Here is a 16,904-nt window from a genome sequence, read left to right as displayed (position 1 = left end):
AAATGGATGAATCATTAAACACCATTTTTCACACAGTCTTATTCTCTGTGAAAATCTGAAATCAACTTGATATCAATTTACTACACTGAGTTTTATAAACAGACATGTTTAACTTAAAAACACAAAAATTTAGCCAAAGGCAATAATTTGTGTAACATATCAGATGTGAATAATTTGTTAAACTGCAGTTTTAAGGACTATTCTATTTACGACAGAATCAACTACTTACTGCATGCAGTCTTTCAACAAGAGATGTGTCACCTAAGCAATTGTTCGTATTAAACCAAGCATCAAAATCCTGAAAAGAAAAAATATACACTTGAGTTAAAAATAAACTTTTTAAAAATATTTATGTCTGTTCATTATGAGGTAGTTAAAGGATGTACGGTAAAAATTTAAAACACCTATAACAATAAAAAGGCTCTTTTTTCTGTTATGAATATACATTTTTAAACAATATTTTTAGGTTTCAATTAAGCATTATTTAGCATTTTAACTTTCCCAAAATAAAATGATTCCTTACTTTTACTTGTCTGGGCACAGACCTGAATTAAATAAAAATGTGCATTATATATAGTCCATAATCTGGACGTCTATAATATATTCGGACGTCCATAATCCAGACCTCAAAGCTACAAACTTTCTGGGCATGCGTAGCGCATTTAATGTATAACGGACGGTATAAGCTAGGCTAAAATTATGTAATTATCTATTTCAGTTAATGTTGCAGATTGCATTGTTCCTTAATCTTCTAATTGGATCCGGCTTATTATTTTTTGCAGACTGTTAGAGCAATTTTATAAAAAGTAAGCTTGAACTTTCGATTATGTCAAAAAAAGTTTCCAATTCTGGAGTTGCCAAAGGATCTACAAAGCGAAAGCATGTTTCGATGTCCATTAAACAAAAAGTGGAATTGCTGCAAAGAATGGATAAAGGCATGAAGAAAGTGACAGAGAGGTGATTTGTTTCTCTAACCATTCCGAAATCTGTTTATCAATTTCACACTGCTCTGCACGCAGGGGGGAGGGGGGACGTTGTGGGGAGCGCAATGAACTGGAAGTTGATCTGTTAGCACTATCCTCATCTTCAGGGCAGATGTTTTTATTTTATTCGGCTCATAATTCCTTACTAAATATAGTGTTTCATCTTGATGTACTCTGATATGATTTAGTTCAATTTCCTCGTCATTATAAATATCATGAATACACATCAAATAGTTTTCTGGTTGCAATTTTCCAATTTCAACTATACGCAATGTAGGCTTTACGCATGCGCACGTTGAATGAAATATTTAATAAAGTAAACAAATAAATATTAAGCTTTTTTTTTGTAAATTTTGACACCGTTTAGATCATAATTGCTCTTTATTTCATAAATTACGGTTTCATATTTTTAATTGTATAATTTCTACATGCCATCTTGCCAGATTTAAATTGATGATCTATAATCCGGAAAAACCCCTAATCCGGAATCGCCGAAGTCCCGACGAGTCTGGATTAAAGACTTTGTACTGTATATATTAAGTTATTTTAATGTGTTTAAAAAGCAAATACATGACAACTTGCTGGTAAAAATAAATCGACAAAATTTACTCTAAATGAATGTTAAATTACTAAATCATTCTTTCATAGTTTTTAAAGAGACAGCCTAGTTTATAAACAGTTAAAAAAATTACATTAAAAACTGTATTAAGATATTTGACTGAACATTCATAAACATTTTACGAATACTTTTGCATTTTATATTAGTTTATTACATTTAATTGAGGCCATTCATTTATAAAGAATGCTTTTCTCTATTCATATCTTTCATATTTTTAAACATTTACATAATTTAAAAACTTGAGTTTGTTTTGATCCCCTGTTGAAAAGGGAAGAATAAAGGAAAAACTTTAATTGGAAATAAAATCATGTTTTAAAATAATGCTAGAATTATTTTCATGCCCCCCCCAGTTCATTAATTTTTTTACTACCACAAACAGTAAAACATGAATGTGACTGTAATCAACGATAATAAAATAATTATCATATTAGTAAAGCATATAAAAATAAATCTTAAAATTAAATGTTATTGAAAATGTTCAACATCAAAAGCGTCTGAACAAATTTAGCAACTGGAAATAAATTAATAATACACATATAAAAAATTTTTAAATAAATTATATTAATCACTATTTATATTTTATTTATTGATTTACTACATTCCCATATTTTCCTTTCCAAAAGTGTAGAGTTTTAGAGGTGAGGAATATTATTAAAGAGCAAATTGAATAAAACTAGAAAATAGATATATGATTAATTACAAAATACTGAATATATCAGCAACTTTGATCGATACACACTACAACATATTATTTTTTACTACAATATACTAACTAAATGCATAATATTTTTCTTTAACTAAGTGGCTAATTGCATTGAAATATTATTAGGGACCAGATTCAATTTAGAAGAGGCAGTCATTATCATAATTTAGAATAGAAAATTATAACACGCAATTTCTTGATATAATAAAATTTAAAAGTGTAAACAATGAGGATGAAAGGAAATGCTTGCGAGGGTCAATGACTTGATGTCACTCGTGCTTCGGGTCTAAAAAAAAAGGAAAGGGGACCTGTTAGGCAGATCGACCGATGGGCAGCCAATTGATCAGCTAGCTGGAGAAGAATTGCAGTCAAAATCTCGTCCGCAGTGCTAGCGATTTTTTAAAGGCCAAGAAGAAAGCACCTTTTAGTGAAGTGTGAAAAGAGTTAATAGTTGCCCTTTTAAGAGGGGAGAGAAAGAAGCAATTATCAGCTAAGCACAGTCGTATGCGACTGCAAAAGTGAAAGCTCCTGTTAAAGCGATAACTTGAAATGTGCCTACACAATTAAAGTAACAATATATATTGAAAAATAGAGTTAAGGTACAAATTTAGGAGTGTCTTTTGGGAATTTTACCCAAGAAAATAACTTTTACTCAAGGCCTCTCCGAAAAATTTAGGAATTCGGAATGAAATCCTTGTTGCTTGGAGGGTTAAAATAAGTGTACTCTAATTTCAAATATATAAATCACTTTTGATAGTTTCCATGCAACATTTCACTGTATTTTTCAGCTTGCTTTAGGTTAACTAAAAGAATTCATATTGCTAAATGCTCCACATTCATAAAGAGTACACTTATAGTGACAGAACATTTGCTTGGTTAGTCTTTCAATTAATACAAGATTACCATAAGTAGCAAAACTAATACACAGCACTTTATAAAAAAATAATTTGAGAATTAAGAAGAAAGCTTAAAGGCTTTTAAGTTAGAGTGAAAAATAGAAAGGTGATATGAAAAATGACAACAAAGAACATGATCAAAACATAAAAAAATTAGACTGTATTTTTCAGATGAGTTTTTTTTGTGAAGATGCAGATGATGCAAAAATGTGTTAACATAAAAACATTATTTGATTTTATCCTAAAATATCTACATTCCAGCAGAAACAACATTAAAGTTTCATTTTTTCTTCCCTTTTATACAACATTTTCTACTTCAACTTTTATAGCCACTTCTTTAAAAATTCTAGACAATAAAGATATAGCTCAGACATAATCTGCTGTCCAAGATAGTACAGGTTAATTCTAAATGTCAGTTAATCCTATATGAGCAGATTCTTAGTGATAGACAAATATTTTAAAACAACAGCATAAATACCAGTATTACAACTTACCTCAGATGAGTTAAATACATCAGGAAGTAAGAAGTTCAAGAGAGCCCAAAGTTCATGCAAGTTATTTTGGAGAGGAGTTCCAGTCAACAAGAGACGATTTGTCGATTTGAACTCGCGTACAATTTCTGAAAGCTGCAAATACACCACAATGTAATGAACAGTAGTGGATAATACAAATATATTTTGTAAAATAAATAAAGACTAAAAAATACCTTTGATTTCTCGTTTTTGATTCTGTGGGCTTCATCAATAACAATATACCTCCAGTTAAACTTCTTAAGTGTTGATTTTTCTCTGATGATCATTTCATATGATGTAATGCACACATCCCATTCACCGGGCATCAGAATATCTCTTATGAAAGCATTCTGGAAAAATAAAAGAAACCTTAATATGATAAAAGTAACTATTATTACTTTTTACATAAATTAATGGATTGACAGTCAATAGAGATAATCAATTTATTTTGAATTTCTATCTCATTACACTTTTACTTATGTACAGTCAAACCTTGCTAAAGAGAACTCAATTTTTAACGAATGAACTCTTTGGCTTAATTTAGTTTGCTGTACACTTAATGCTATTTTATACAGCACATTTCCAAACATGTAAAAAATCAGATAAAACAAACTTCATGCAAATCTTCAAATAAAACTTTTTAGTATTTTTTTGCAATTTTCTCTATAACTATTGCAAATTTGAACAGTACAATTGATGATTATCAAAATTCTCTATATTTGAGTTACTGGGATAACCTCTCCCCCCAAAAAACCACATTTGAACTACTGTATTTCATCTTCACCCTCACATTTTTCTACATTTTAAACAAAATCTATCTGAGGCAGATGTAACACAAAATACTTGGAAAATCAAGACACATAATAAGCATATTTTAGGTGATTATACTGTCATGAAAATGATCCTTCATAAACATAAATGTGTATTTTAGAGAAAGATATGCATTTTGGAAAAAAATAAAAACCTAATGTATGACTTTTGCCAAGAAATTTAAAGTATAAAATATAAACATACAGTTAAACTAAAGAATGAAAAATAGATTGAAAAATTGCACATCGTAGTAACTAACCCTTCAAATAACCATTTAAAAAAATATTTAACTTTTTTTTAAGACGTGACATGTTAGTACATTTTTGCGAGGAAAATATTTTTATAATATATAGTAGATTTCTTATGGGATCACTTAATCACTGTATAAAGCAAATTATACAACCGCCCCCTTGACGTTTTTTATAACAGGATTTAACTGTATTATGTACTAAATATTTTAATTCTGAGTTGACTGATATCTGAACTGCAAAGAAAACTCAAGTAGAACACAATATGGGCATAAATTTCTCACTAGATCGTGGCAACAACTTTAATTAAATTTCTTATAATGCATTTAATTTGCCATTAAATTTTATTTAAAAACTGAATTTTTAAAAGCCCAAACTTTTTTTATTAAAAATTTTTTAAAGTTACAAACTTTCAAAAAATGTTAAATAAAAAAATTCACGATCCATTCAGCTTTACTGAACAGGTAAATTTTAATTCATTTTGAAACCACTGCCCATTAAAAAATAATAATAAAAACTGGTTAGTTTTTAAATGAAGGGAGTATTACAAAAAAAAAAAAAAAAAAAAAAAAAAAAAAACATTACAGATTTTTCTGCTGCTGATTAAAGCAGCAACAGGAAGGGGGGACTACAAGTTTTGATACTGTTACAATTTAAATGCCAACATACTAATTTTGCATATAGTGATGATCAATATTTCAATGAAAGAAAATCATCAGTTAAAAATAATTTACAAAAATTAAAAACTTACTCTTGTAGCTTGATCCCCAATAAGACAAACAGCCCGAATTGACGGACACCATCTTTCAAACTCATTTCGCCAATTTGCAAGAGTTGATTTTGGAACAATAACCATGTGAGGACCTGGTGTGTTTCTATAATGCTTCATATAACCAAGAAGGGAGATAGTTTGCAAAGTTTTACCTAAACCCTATAAAAAAGGTAATAAAGTCCGCATAAGAAACATAACAAAATAACAGTCTTAATCTGCTGTAATTACATATTTTAATAAGGCAAATAAATATTGTACGAAATCCTGGCTTACCATCTCATCAGCTAAAATACCATTAATGCCATGTTCATATAGTGAGATCATCCAATTTAAACCCCGAATTTGGTAATCACGTAATTCACCTCCCACAATGTCTAAAAAATAAAATAAATACAAAATCAAGGAGAATAAAATATAATAGATCAACTGCCCTGTCTAAATTTAATCTCGCATTTCTTTGCTATAGTAGTAATTTACATAACTGGTTTATTTTTAAATATTTATGCCTTTATAATAACCAATCAATTCTGAAATTACTCACTAAAAATTGTTATTAATGTGCTTGATTAAATTTCTATATTCTATAATTACTTGCTATTAAAAAAATTACTCACAATATGAGTATCAAATAATTTTGCCAGACCATCAACTGGATTTTTAAAATTTTACAAATTTCTACTAATTGGCAACATTCATAAAGCATACTCACAATATTGCAAACATATGATAACTTAAATTGTCACACATTACTAGGAACAAATTGATATTAATCTAGATATAAATTCTGCAGTAAGAAAGTTAAACTAGCAGTTACAATGACTGTAATACCTAAACTGTAAAATGAAAGTACTCTTCATCATGAATATACCAGGTGAACAAGTATGAAATGCAGATTTCAAACAACAGATGACACACCAATGCAGTTTGTGCTATACGGATTTGACACTGCACCCTTTTGTTGTGTCATTAATAAGTGTCAGACATGCATGAGTGATAAATTGGGAAAAGTGTGTCCATAGTGTTGTGTTCAACATGTCGAAATTTGTACTGAACAGACATTCATGGACAGCATTAATTTTTTATTTTCATTTGACAAAAACTGCTGCTGTATCATATCATTTACTTATGATGAACATACTCCATTGCAAGACATGAGTGAACAATGGTTTCGACGTTTCAAAAGTAGTGATTTCGATGTCACAGACAAGGAATGTGGAAAACCACCAAACAAATACGAAGATGCGGAATTGCATGCATTGTTGAAGGAAGAATGATTCGCAAACACAAAAACCACTCGTGGAACAATCAGGCATTAGTCAACAAGCTGTTTCCAATCAGCTATGAGAGATGGGAAAGATTCAGAAGACTGGTAGATGGGTACTACATCAAATGAATGACAGGCAAATGGAAAAACACAAAAGTACATGTGGCATTTAGCTTGCTTGGTATGAAAGGAAGCTGTTCTTGCATTGTATAGTTACAGAGGATGTAAAGTGGATTTATTTTTAGAATCCCAAGTGTGAAAAATCATGGGTAGACCCAGGCGCACTATCCACGTCGACAGCAAGACTGAATCGCTTTGCCGGAAAGGGGCAGGGCCTATTATGAGGTGTTAAAACCTGGGGAAACAATTAACTGTTTGAGTCCAGCGCGCGCTTCACTTGTCGTATGCCAAAAATACGGCGCAGCGCTATAGCGCCTCTCTTGTTTTGTATCGAGAATGCGAAGACACTGCTGATGGTTAGTATACTTGACAAAATTATTGAAATATTTAATTGGTTTCGCATCAGGAGGAGGGGCATGCTTTGGTCCAGGTACTTCGGAAAAAGTATTCGATTCGTTCGAAAAAATCGTGTCCATGAGTAAAAACTCATCAATAATATCATCATCGGAGGTACTTGCAGTTACTTCATCATCATCGTCACTGCTATCACTAATAACTCGTAATCTCTTAGAACGAATGATGATGTTACTTCCACTATCACTTTCAAGGTCATTACTATACTCTTCATTATCACTTCTCATAACATAGTCACTTTCAAATGAATCAGAACTTGACATGGGTTATTTCATAATTATCAGTATAACACTTGGTAAAAAGATGAAAACAATTTCCAATTCCTATAAAACAACTGCTACTGATATCACTACAACTGCTCTCAATAAGTGCGTAAAGTATACTAACCAACAGCAGCGTCTTCGCATTCTCGGTACAAAGCAAGAGAAGCGCTATTGCGCTGCGGCATATTTTTGGCATACGACAAGTGAAGCGCGATATCGCTTCGCCGGACTTAAACGGTTAATACTAAACGGTACTAATAACAACTGACCGATCTGAACAATTCAATGCTTGAAAAAAAAAAAAAAAAAAAAAAAAAAGTGCCGATGAAAGGCAACACAAAGTTATTTTTCTTCATAACAATGCTCCATCACATATGACAAAACTGGTTCATGACATGTTGGAAGCACTCAGCTGGGAAGCTCTACCCTATGTGGCTTACTCACCAGAATTGACTCCCTCATTATCACTTGTATGCATCGATGGGTGAGCACTTACTGAGCAGTGATTTGGTTTGTAAGATGTGAAAATATGGCTTGATGAATGGTTTGCAGCAAAAATGGATGATTTTTACTGGTGTGGTATTCACAAACTGCTGGAAAAATGTATAACAAGCGATGAAGCATATTTTGAATAAAGCATTTTTTATCATTCTTCCGAATTTAACAAGTTTTCTTGGGAAAAATCTGCATTTCATACTTGTACACCTTGTACATATAAAAAGTATTTAAACTCTTATGCAACATGTTATTGTTAGGACTGATTTGAATGAACAATTTAAATTTCAATTCTTACAATTCAAACTGATTTATAAATGCCTTTTCTTAATTCCCCCTCCCTCTGACCCAAATTTATATTTCTCTATTGTATCCAACACAAATAAACTAAAAACAATAATAATAATAATAATAATAATAATGCACAGATTAATTCGTTTTTGGAAAAAAGATGAGCTTATATTTGTCTTTTGAAATGCATTACATTTTTGCATTTAAAATTAATGTGATGCAGAGATGAAGAATTTTATTAGTTATTTAAACTGGACCACATCACTTTCTGATGGTTGAGCTAGCTAAAGCTCAATATTAATTATTATTAAGAAAGTACTAAGTAGTATGCCACTATTTTTTAATATAACTGAATCTGGCATGATTCCTTGGAAATGAAAATACAGGTTTTAAGAAAATATTCATATAATCATTTTAGAAAACAGAGAAATATTGATTTTAAGTGAACTAATCTCGATGCAAACACATCAAATTTGAATGCTATGATCGATTAAAATAAGCTGAGATTAACACAAAGCAGCCTTTAAAATTAAAATGAATGTTGAATTTTACTTAGAAAAACAATTTCCAACTATAATTTAAAAGATAAAGTAGGTATATAAAAATTTTAATTTGTAAAATGAACACAAATTACAAAATAAATTTAAAATACCAGAAAAGGCGAAAATTTAAAAGCCTATTTTATAATACACTGTATTAATGAATACTCAGATTATGTTAAATATTCACAAAATATTCCTTAAATATAAAAAATCTGTAATTTTTTATTTAGTTTGCTATATATGCTTAACTTACAATGAGGAGATGCTTCAAAACGTGTAACAATCTTTGAACTCTTCCTACTTTCTGATAGCAATTCTTCATCTTCTTCTTGCTCAGTCATACGATGACGATGACTAAAATATAATCCACAATGAATAAAGTACTCAATAAATGAAAGATATGAAAAAATATACTAAAAAAGATCCAAATTTTTACTTACTCTCCAACAGCTGACAATTTAGCCTTTTCATCATTTTTCTTTAACTTAGGTCGACCAGGCTTTAGTTTCACAGGAGACCCACCTTTCATATTAGCACCACTTGTCATAAAATGAGAAAAAATTTCTGTTTGTTGAAGAAGAAAATCAAATCTTCGGGATCGATCCGACTCCTGTGAACATACATCAAAACTGAATATATATTTTCTTATAATTAACCAGTATTGCTAAATACAAAATCACACAAAATAAAGTAAAATACTTAATGACTAATGAAAACAAAATTATTGCAAATTTATTAGCAAGTATACGAGGGCTATCCAGAAAGTAGATTACGTTTTGGAATAAAAAAATAAACAAAGTATAGGAAACAAATTTTATTATACACAGATGAAAGCCACACTCAAATACTACTTTTCTACATAGTCACCATACAAATTAAGGCATTTATCGTAGCGATGTACGAGCTTGGAAATTCCTTCGTCGAAAAATTCGGTCGCCTGCGCCTTCAACCACTTCGTTACCTCTTCTTGCAGCTGTGCGTCGTCATCAAAACGCTGCATAGCCAGCCACTTCTTCATTGCTGGGAATAGGTGGAAGTCGCTCGGTGCCAGGTCGGGACTGTACGGCGGATGAGGAAACAACTCCCACTTAAAAGATTCAAGAACTTTACGAGTGACATTTGCCGTGTGGGGCCGGGCGTTGTCGTGAATCAACAAGATCTTAGAGCTCAACATTCCTCTGCGCTTGTTTTGAATTGCTCTTCTGAGTTTTTGGAGAGTTTGGCAATACCTTTGAGAGTTTATTGTAGTGCCTCTTTCCAGGAAGTCCACCAAAATTACACCTTTTCTGTCCCAAAAAACAGTCGCCATCATCTTCCTTGCCGACATTGTTTGCATGCATTTCTTGGGTTTTTGGGGAGAACTTGTGTGCCCCCACTGCATTGATTGCAATTTCGTTTCACAGTTCACATGTTTCACCCATGTTTCGTCACCAGTAACGATGCGATCGAGTAAAGAGTCACCATCCTTATGGTAAGCGTCCAAAAAGTTCAACGCTGCAGCCATTCGCTGATTTTTGTGGTCCTCTGTCAAGATTTTTGGAATCCATCTTGCACAAAACTTGTGGTAACCAAGCTTTTCGCTGATGATTTCGTGCAACAAACTTCGTGAAATTTGTGGAAAACTCAAAGAAAGTTCCGTTATTGTGAAATTTCGATTTTCACGGACTTTAGCATCGACTTTTTCGAGAAGTTCGGCGGTCACTATGCTGGGTCTCCCACTTCGATCTTCGTCGTGAACATTGGTTCGGCCATTTTGAAATCTTATGACCCACTGACGCACTCCACCTTCAGTGATAATGTTGTCCCCATACACTTCACGAAGCTGCCGATAGATTTCTATCGGTTTACAGTTTTTTGCAGTCAGAAACCTTATTACTGAGCGCACCTCGCGGGATTTTCAATTAACGCAGACATTTCAAACCGTCACAGTATCTGAACGGAGCACAGCACGAACCTCTCACTAGCACGGCTAGATGCAGACTGAGCTGCGCAACGCTCTGACCCCAAGATGGCCGCGCTAGCCCCGCCCCTAGCGGACACAGACGGAAACGTAATCTACTTCCTGGATGGCCCTCGTATTACAATAAAATAATCTGCAAATAATTTCAAAGCATTTCATTTTTGTGCAGCAAAACAATATTCACTAAATATGATTACATTTTGTTTACTACAGTACAAAGTCTGTAATCCGGATGTCCATTATCCGGACCTCAAAGCCACAAACTTTTTTTTTGTATGCTTTACACATGCGCATTTAGCACAAAACAACGAAGCAACTTAAACAACTTACATTGAAAAAAATATTTAATAAAGTAAACAAATAAATATCAAGCTTTTTTTTTTTTTTTGTAAATTTTGATACCCTTTAGATCATAATTGCTCTTTATTTCATAAATTACGGTTTTATATTTTTAATTGTATAATTTCTGCATGCCATCTTACCAGATTTAAATTGATGATCTATAATCCGGAATCGCTGAAGTACCGACGAGTCTGGATTATGGACTTTGTACTGTATTATAAGAGAGCATAAGAAAACAGTGAAGTAAATGAAAAATTTCCCCAATTCCATGAAATTCTAACATTCACACAATGCAATATATTTGCAATAATATCTCATGACTTTGTTAAAGGGAATTTAAGCTAAAACTGAGAAAGAGACTGTTTTTTCTCTCTTTTTTTTTACACGCTGCCTCGGTTAAGATTAGATGTTATATGTGAATGTGGAGACAAAACATTAATGTGTACGAAAATCACTAGTCAATAAGAACTTTATACAATAAAATTTCAAATTTAATGGTTCATGCAATTACATATTCCTCACAGTTCTTCATTTACAGTATTTTTAGTCAGTGAAAATTAATGCATCTATATGAAGATTACTATGTTTAAAACATGAATATTAATACAAAAGTGGATTGAAAAGAAGTTATGGCTCGGTAAAGCAATTTGTGGACCAATATTAGCCCACAAATCAGTGTTGAACTTCAATGCATGACAGCTTTCTGATAGATACCAAAAGAAACTACTTACTTTTCAAAACATATGCTTACATATCCCCTCTTAAGACAGATGCATGGCAGTGACTTGGAGGTAATATACACAGTGATGAAATTGTTGTCTTCTTAGATACATAAAGTAATTAGGCATGTGAAAAAACAGGTCTTATGCAAGCAACTTTGTACCATAATAGTGTGCAAAAAAAGGCTGCTATCTTATATAATTTTTAAAGCATAAAAGTCTTAACTGGGGGAAGAAGAACCCCCTTCAGTCTCTGGAATACTGGTAAAAGTCTGAGATCAAGGCTGCATGGCAAAATTCCACACGAGTCGACAGATATCACTATGATTTTGGTATCGATATACACTGTTACACTGCTATCAATCAATGCTGGTTACTGAAAGCTTCAGAGGATACTATCTGACCAAAAGAATGAAAATGATAATAGAGAATAAATGTGACATTATTGTGTCACCAGGAGGGAATGTCTGGAATGCTGCTACCACTTCATGTTCCCAACAACAATTTCTTTTAGGTTCAGTATTCTACTATGTTTCTATGTCACTTGTACTATGAATAGAAGTCCAGTTCTATGGAGATGCTGCTGACTGCCTCAAAAAGAAACACATTGTTTGCATCTTAAATTACAGTATGATCAGGAATTTATTTGGAGCAGAAAACAAGAAAAAAGCAATTCACTCACCAGGTTCTGAACTCTGGACGTGCTTCCAATTACTCAACAAAGGTACATGGCAAAGAGTGAGAACATGCTTCACATTCTCTGTTGCTTTATAGGGTGAGGATGAGAAGAAACATGCTACCAAATCGAGGTTCTGACAAATTATTGTACAACCCATTTTAGTTGTGTGCCTGTAAGCAGCAGAATGAAGTTGCCGAATTTGCCAGAGCTTTGGGGTTGATGCCGTTAACGAACAAACCTCTAGGGAATGGTTCCAGAAGTTCAGATCAGGGGATATGAGAGAGAGCAATTTAGAATTTTTTTTTTGAAGATGGAAACATAAAACCAGTGATGCCTTCACAGTAATTTAAATTCAGGAGCTCCTGACTATTTGCTGGATATGCTTTTTTACATCATTAAGGAATGGAGTGAGGAAGAAGAAAACTCATTGTAAAATATGTGAATAAGATTGTAGCTTTGGAAAGCAATATCAAAAGAAACGGTGTCCAGAAATTTCCAAGTTTTGCTCATTTCTAATTCAATGGACAGGCTAGGAGACAATGCAGTATATTTCCTATCATCTGACAGAAAAGACTGGCATGATGCTAGTAATGACATTGTAGTTTTAAGTGAAGAACAAAATAATAGCTCTCAATTTCAAATGAAGTTACTGATCAAAGTTTTTATAGCATTTAGGCAAGTAAAGACAACTGACAATAAACTGCTTTACTATTAGTCATTATTTTATGAACAAAGCACATCCTAATTTAGATAAAAAAGAGTAGATTACGTATAAATATAGCAATTTTCCAGCCCACTTATCTGCCCTCCTTTTTTGTACGTGTAAAAAAAGTTAATCGAGTATTTGGTCAAGTGTCTACAAATTCATTAGTGATGATCAGTGCCATTACCTAACTATTAAAAAAATGGGTAACAGAATCAACACAAGCAAATTATCACTTATCACACCTTTTTATGTCATATAAAAATATACTTTTAAAAAGTACATTTATGATTTCAAGAAATATGCTTCAAATCATAACTAATAAAAGAAAATGAATTATTTCCTTACCACTCTTGTATCAAATTCCTTATCATCTTTCTTGAAGCATTCAATTAAATCCTGCAAAGAATACTGAATTAATTGAGCACATTCCCATTAAAAATAAACTTATTAGCAGTTCAATTTAAAAGTAATACAGAAATTGTGATTAACAATTTTTTAAAAATTTTTAATTAGCACGAGGGAAAATTTTAAAATGGAACGATTGGGTCCAATGGATCCAAAAATAAAAATTTATACTTTTATGAGGATTTTTCAAATATAATTTCCGTTATTTAATACATGATTCATAATTTCATTTTATGATAAAACATGGAAATACACGAGTACACAATATTCACCGAGTAAACAGAAACGGTCATTAGGTAAAACGCGGTACTTGGATCTCTGGGACCAACTTTATACAAGTTATAAATTACAATAACATATCTGTATGAAAATCATATATTCTTACAGTTAAGTTGTACGTTTATTCATTTATTCTCATTGAAGTTATAATTAAAAATTATACAGGCAGTGAGTCTTCTGTTATCAATTCTCATTACACAATTCAAATTACTAAGTATAGTAAATATAAAAACTAGATTTGTTTACACAGCATATCTATAGTGAAGTGATGAAGGTGAATTTTTTCATTCGATCCCAGTCAATCAAATAATAGACATTGCCAATGATTACTAACAAGATATAATTTTTTTTCCCTTTAAATATCATAACCTTAAGGGAAGAGTTTAATACAATTTATTTACACATATGTAATCAGTATCTGTTATTACAGATTTAAAGATGAAATATAATGAACAATTAAAAGCTCCTCTCTGCATCCAAATACTTTGTAGGTTTTCTTGCATATTTTTAAGTGAATCTTCACACTTTTTTAAAGTTCAGATATATACATACAAAGCTTCATTTTAATTTAGAAAAGAAATTTATTAAATTTTTCAATAAATTACATATCCTGCTTCAAAATTACATTATCAAACTAAAAAATGTTAGTAACATCTTGCTAATTAATTAGAATGTTAATGCACGTAAGAACACATAAAAATAAACTTCCTTTCACAAAAGCTAAATTCTAAATACATCTTTTTTAAAATTTTAATAAGAAATCCAATTGGTAATTCTTTAACAAAGCAGCCACAGCAATTAATTGCCAGACTGGCAAACTTAATGGCACAATCTGAAACATGCAGTCTTTCCCACTTTAAGGAAGTAGTGTCCAATTTTGTTAAAAATCTGTTTGTTTGAAAGACAAAACAAATACATCAAACAAGCCATTGTTATTAAAATTTAATACAATTATTGCTTATGATTTAATAAATTAGTGTGACATTTCTCCAGTTAATTTTTTAATATGAGGTAGACCCTTTCAGTTTCACATACTCCTAACAATATTAGGCAACACCTTTGCAGATTTAAAGCAGCTATCATATGTGAGAAAATTTTTCCTTTATAATTTTCACATACATATGACTCAAAAGTTGAAAGTAGATGAAAACTAACACTCTTCAAATTATGAATCATAACTATTCGTTGAAATGTGATAAGCCCTTAACTTTTATAAATTTTCAAATTTTACTTATTCCAGTTCTCATATCACCTATTTGGTTGCCAAATTTTCACCACGAAATCGCCAAGTTACCATAATCCAAAGATTAACCACGGAATATTTTACAATTTTTTTTAGAAGCATTACCCCACCTCCAAAAAAATTACAGTATTTGCCGCCATTCCTGATAGGACATTGGAAGAATGAACCCCAACATAAAAATAGTCGCCAAAGTTGGCGATGAAGTGGTTAGGATGGGAGACCGAACATTGACCAATAGTATAAAAATGCATTACACAGCGACTGATTGAAATGGACGCATCAAAGGTGCTCATTCGAAGTTGTTTGCTGTATGATTTTAAAGTGGGTCTGTAAGCAGCAGAATGAAGTCGCCGAATTTGCCAGAGCTTTGGGGTTGATGCCATTAATGAACAAACCTCTAGGGAATGGTTCCAGGAGTTCAGATCAGGGGATATGTCTCTTAGTGATGCACCCTGCAGCAGTCGGCCACAAGTGCTGGACTATGAGGCCCTGAGAGCAGCCATAGAGAGTGAAAGTAGTCTAGTCAAACATGTGGTGAGCTTGCACACCTCCAGGTGAAATGAACAGACTCCATTTGCACAGCATAGGAAAGGCATACAAGCTGAGCAAGTGGGTACCCCACTCACTGTTCGATGCAAACAAGTAACAACATGTCGCAGCCTGTTTGCCATTGCCTACTCGGCACCACAATGCATCAATATTTGATCGGATACTCACCAGGAATGAAAAGTGGGCCCAGTATAACACACCCACACACCCAGGCATTCCAGACAATGGTTGTCACCACAGGACCCTATGCCTCACACTGCGAGACCTTCTCTCCACCCACACAACATCATGTACCGTATCTGATGGACTAGTCGCCAAGTAATGTATTATGAGCTCCTGCCAGTGGGCTAAACCATCACGGCAAGCTGGAAGTCGCAGGAGTTGAAACATGTGCATCAGGAACTGAGGCATATAGAGCCAACATTGGTCAATTCATAAGGGTGTACTCCTCCTCCATGACAATGCAAGGCCACAATGTGGATCTGGAGGCCAGGGACACTATCTAGCGACTGGGCTAGGTGACACTACTCCATCCACCATACTCCTCAAATGTCATGACAACAGACTACCACCTTTTCCATTCCCTGGAAAACCACCTTCGTGGGAAATCCTTCAACAACCAGCCAGACCCTAATTTATAAAAGTTAAGGGCGAAAAAGCCCTTACAGACTTCTTTGCATCCAAGACTCCCGAGTTTTACCGTGATGGCATCGCACAGCTGGCCACTCGTTAGCAAAACACACTGGATGCTGATGGTGATTACTTTGAGGATTAGTGGTGATTATTTATTTTATAACTTACAATACATTGACTTACGAATAGAATAAATAACATAGGAACTTTTTAAAGCTGTATTTGAAATTCCCTAAATAATACCAAGATGCCAACTCCTTGATCTTTTGACTGCAAGACATCTGGCTGCATCTGATCAAAAGTGTCTATGGCATCATTTGTAGAATTATAAAAGTATTTTTACTTTCTGCATATATGACTTTATCACTATGTGTTATTGAAGAAGTAAAACTACTTTGCTTGGCTTGGGCTTGAAAACTATTCTGCTATCGAAGGAGAACAAGAAATGAAAGATATG

At 32.7% G+C, this 16,904-nt stretch overlaps 1 protein-coding gene across 1 annotated transcript in view; it reads right to left on the bottom strand.

The window, feature by feature from the left end:
• Iswi (nucleosome-remodeling ATPase imitation SWI) overlaps positions 1–16,904 on the bottom strand; it is a 71,866-nt gene that overhangs the window by 40,891 nt on the left and 14,071 nt on the right. The window contains exons 3-10 of the mRNA XM_035374266.2: positions 13,684–13,734; positions 9,373–9,542; positions 9,186–9,286; positions 5,817–5,917; positions 5,523–5,702; positions 3,908–4,063; positions 3,696–3,827; positions 230–298 (exon numbers count right to left, since the gene is read on the bottom strand). Of these exons, the coding sequence (XP_035230157.2) occupies positions 230–298; positions 3,696–3,827; positions 3,908–4,063; positions 5,523–5,702; positions 5,817–5,917; positions 9,186–9,286; positions 9,373–9,542; positions 13,684–13,734 (960 nt within the window). The remainder of the gene's footprint in view (positions 1–229; positions 299–3,695; positions 3,828–3,907; positions 4,064–5,522; positions 5,703–5,816; positions 5,918–9,185; positions 9,287–9,372; positions 9,543–13,683; positions 13,735–16,904) is intronic.

The sequence above is a fragment of the Stegodyphus dumicola genome, chromosome 9, assembly GCF_044657685.1.
Source record: "Stegodyphus dumicola isolate Sdum_Otavi_A_Nest chromosome 9, ASM4465768v1".
Taxonomy (NCBI): domain Eukaryota; kingdom Metazoa; phylum Arthropoda; class Arachnida; order Araneae; family Eresidae; genus Stegodyphus; species Stegodyphus dumicola.
The sequence above is the reverse complement of the archived record's forward strand: the minus strand, read 5'-3'. Positions and strand labels throughout refer to the sequence as shown.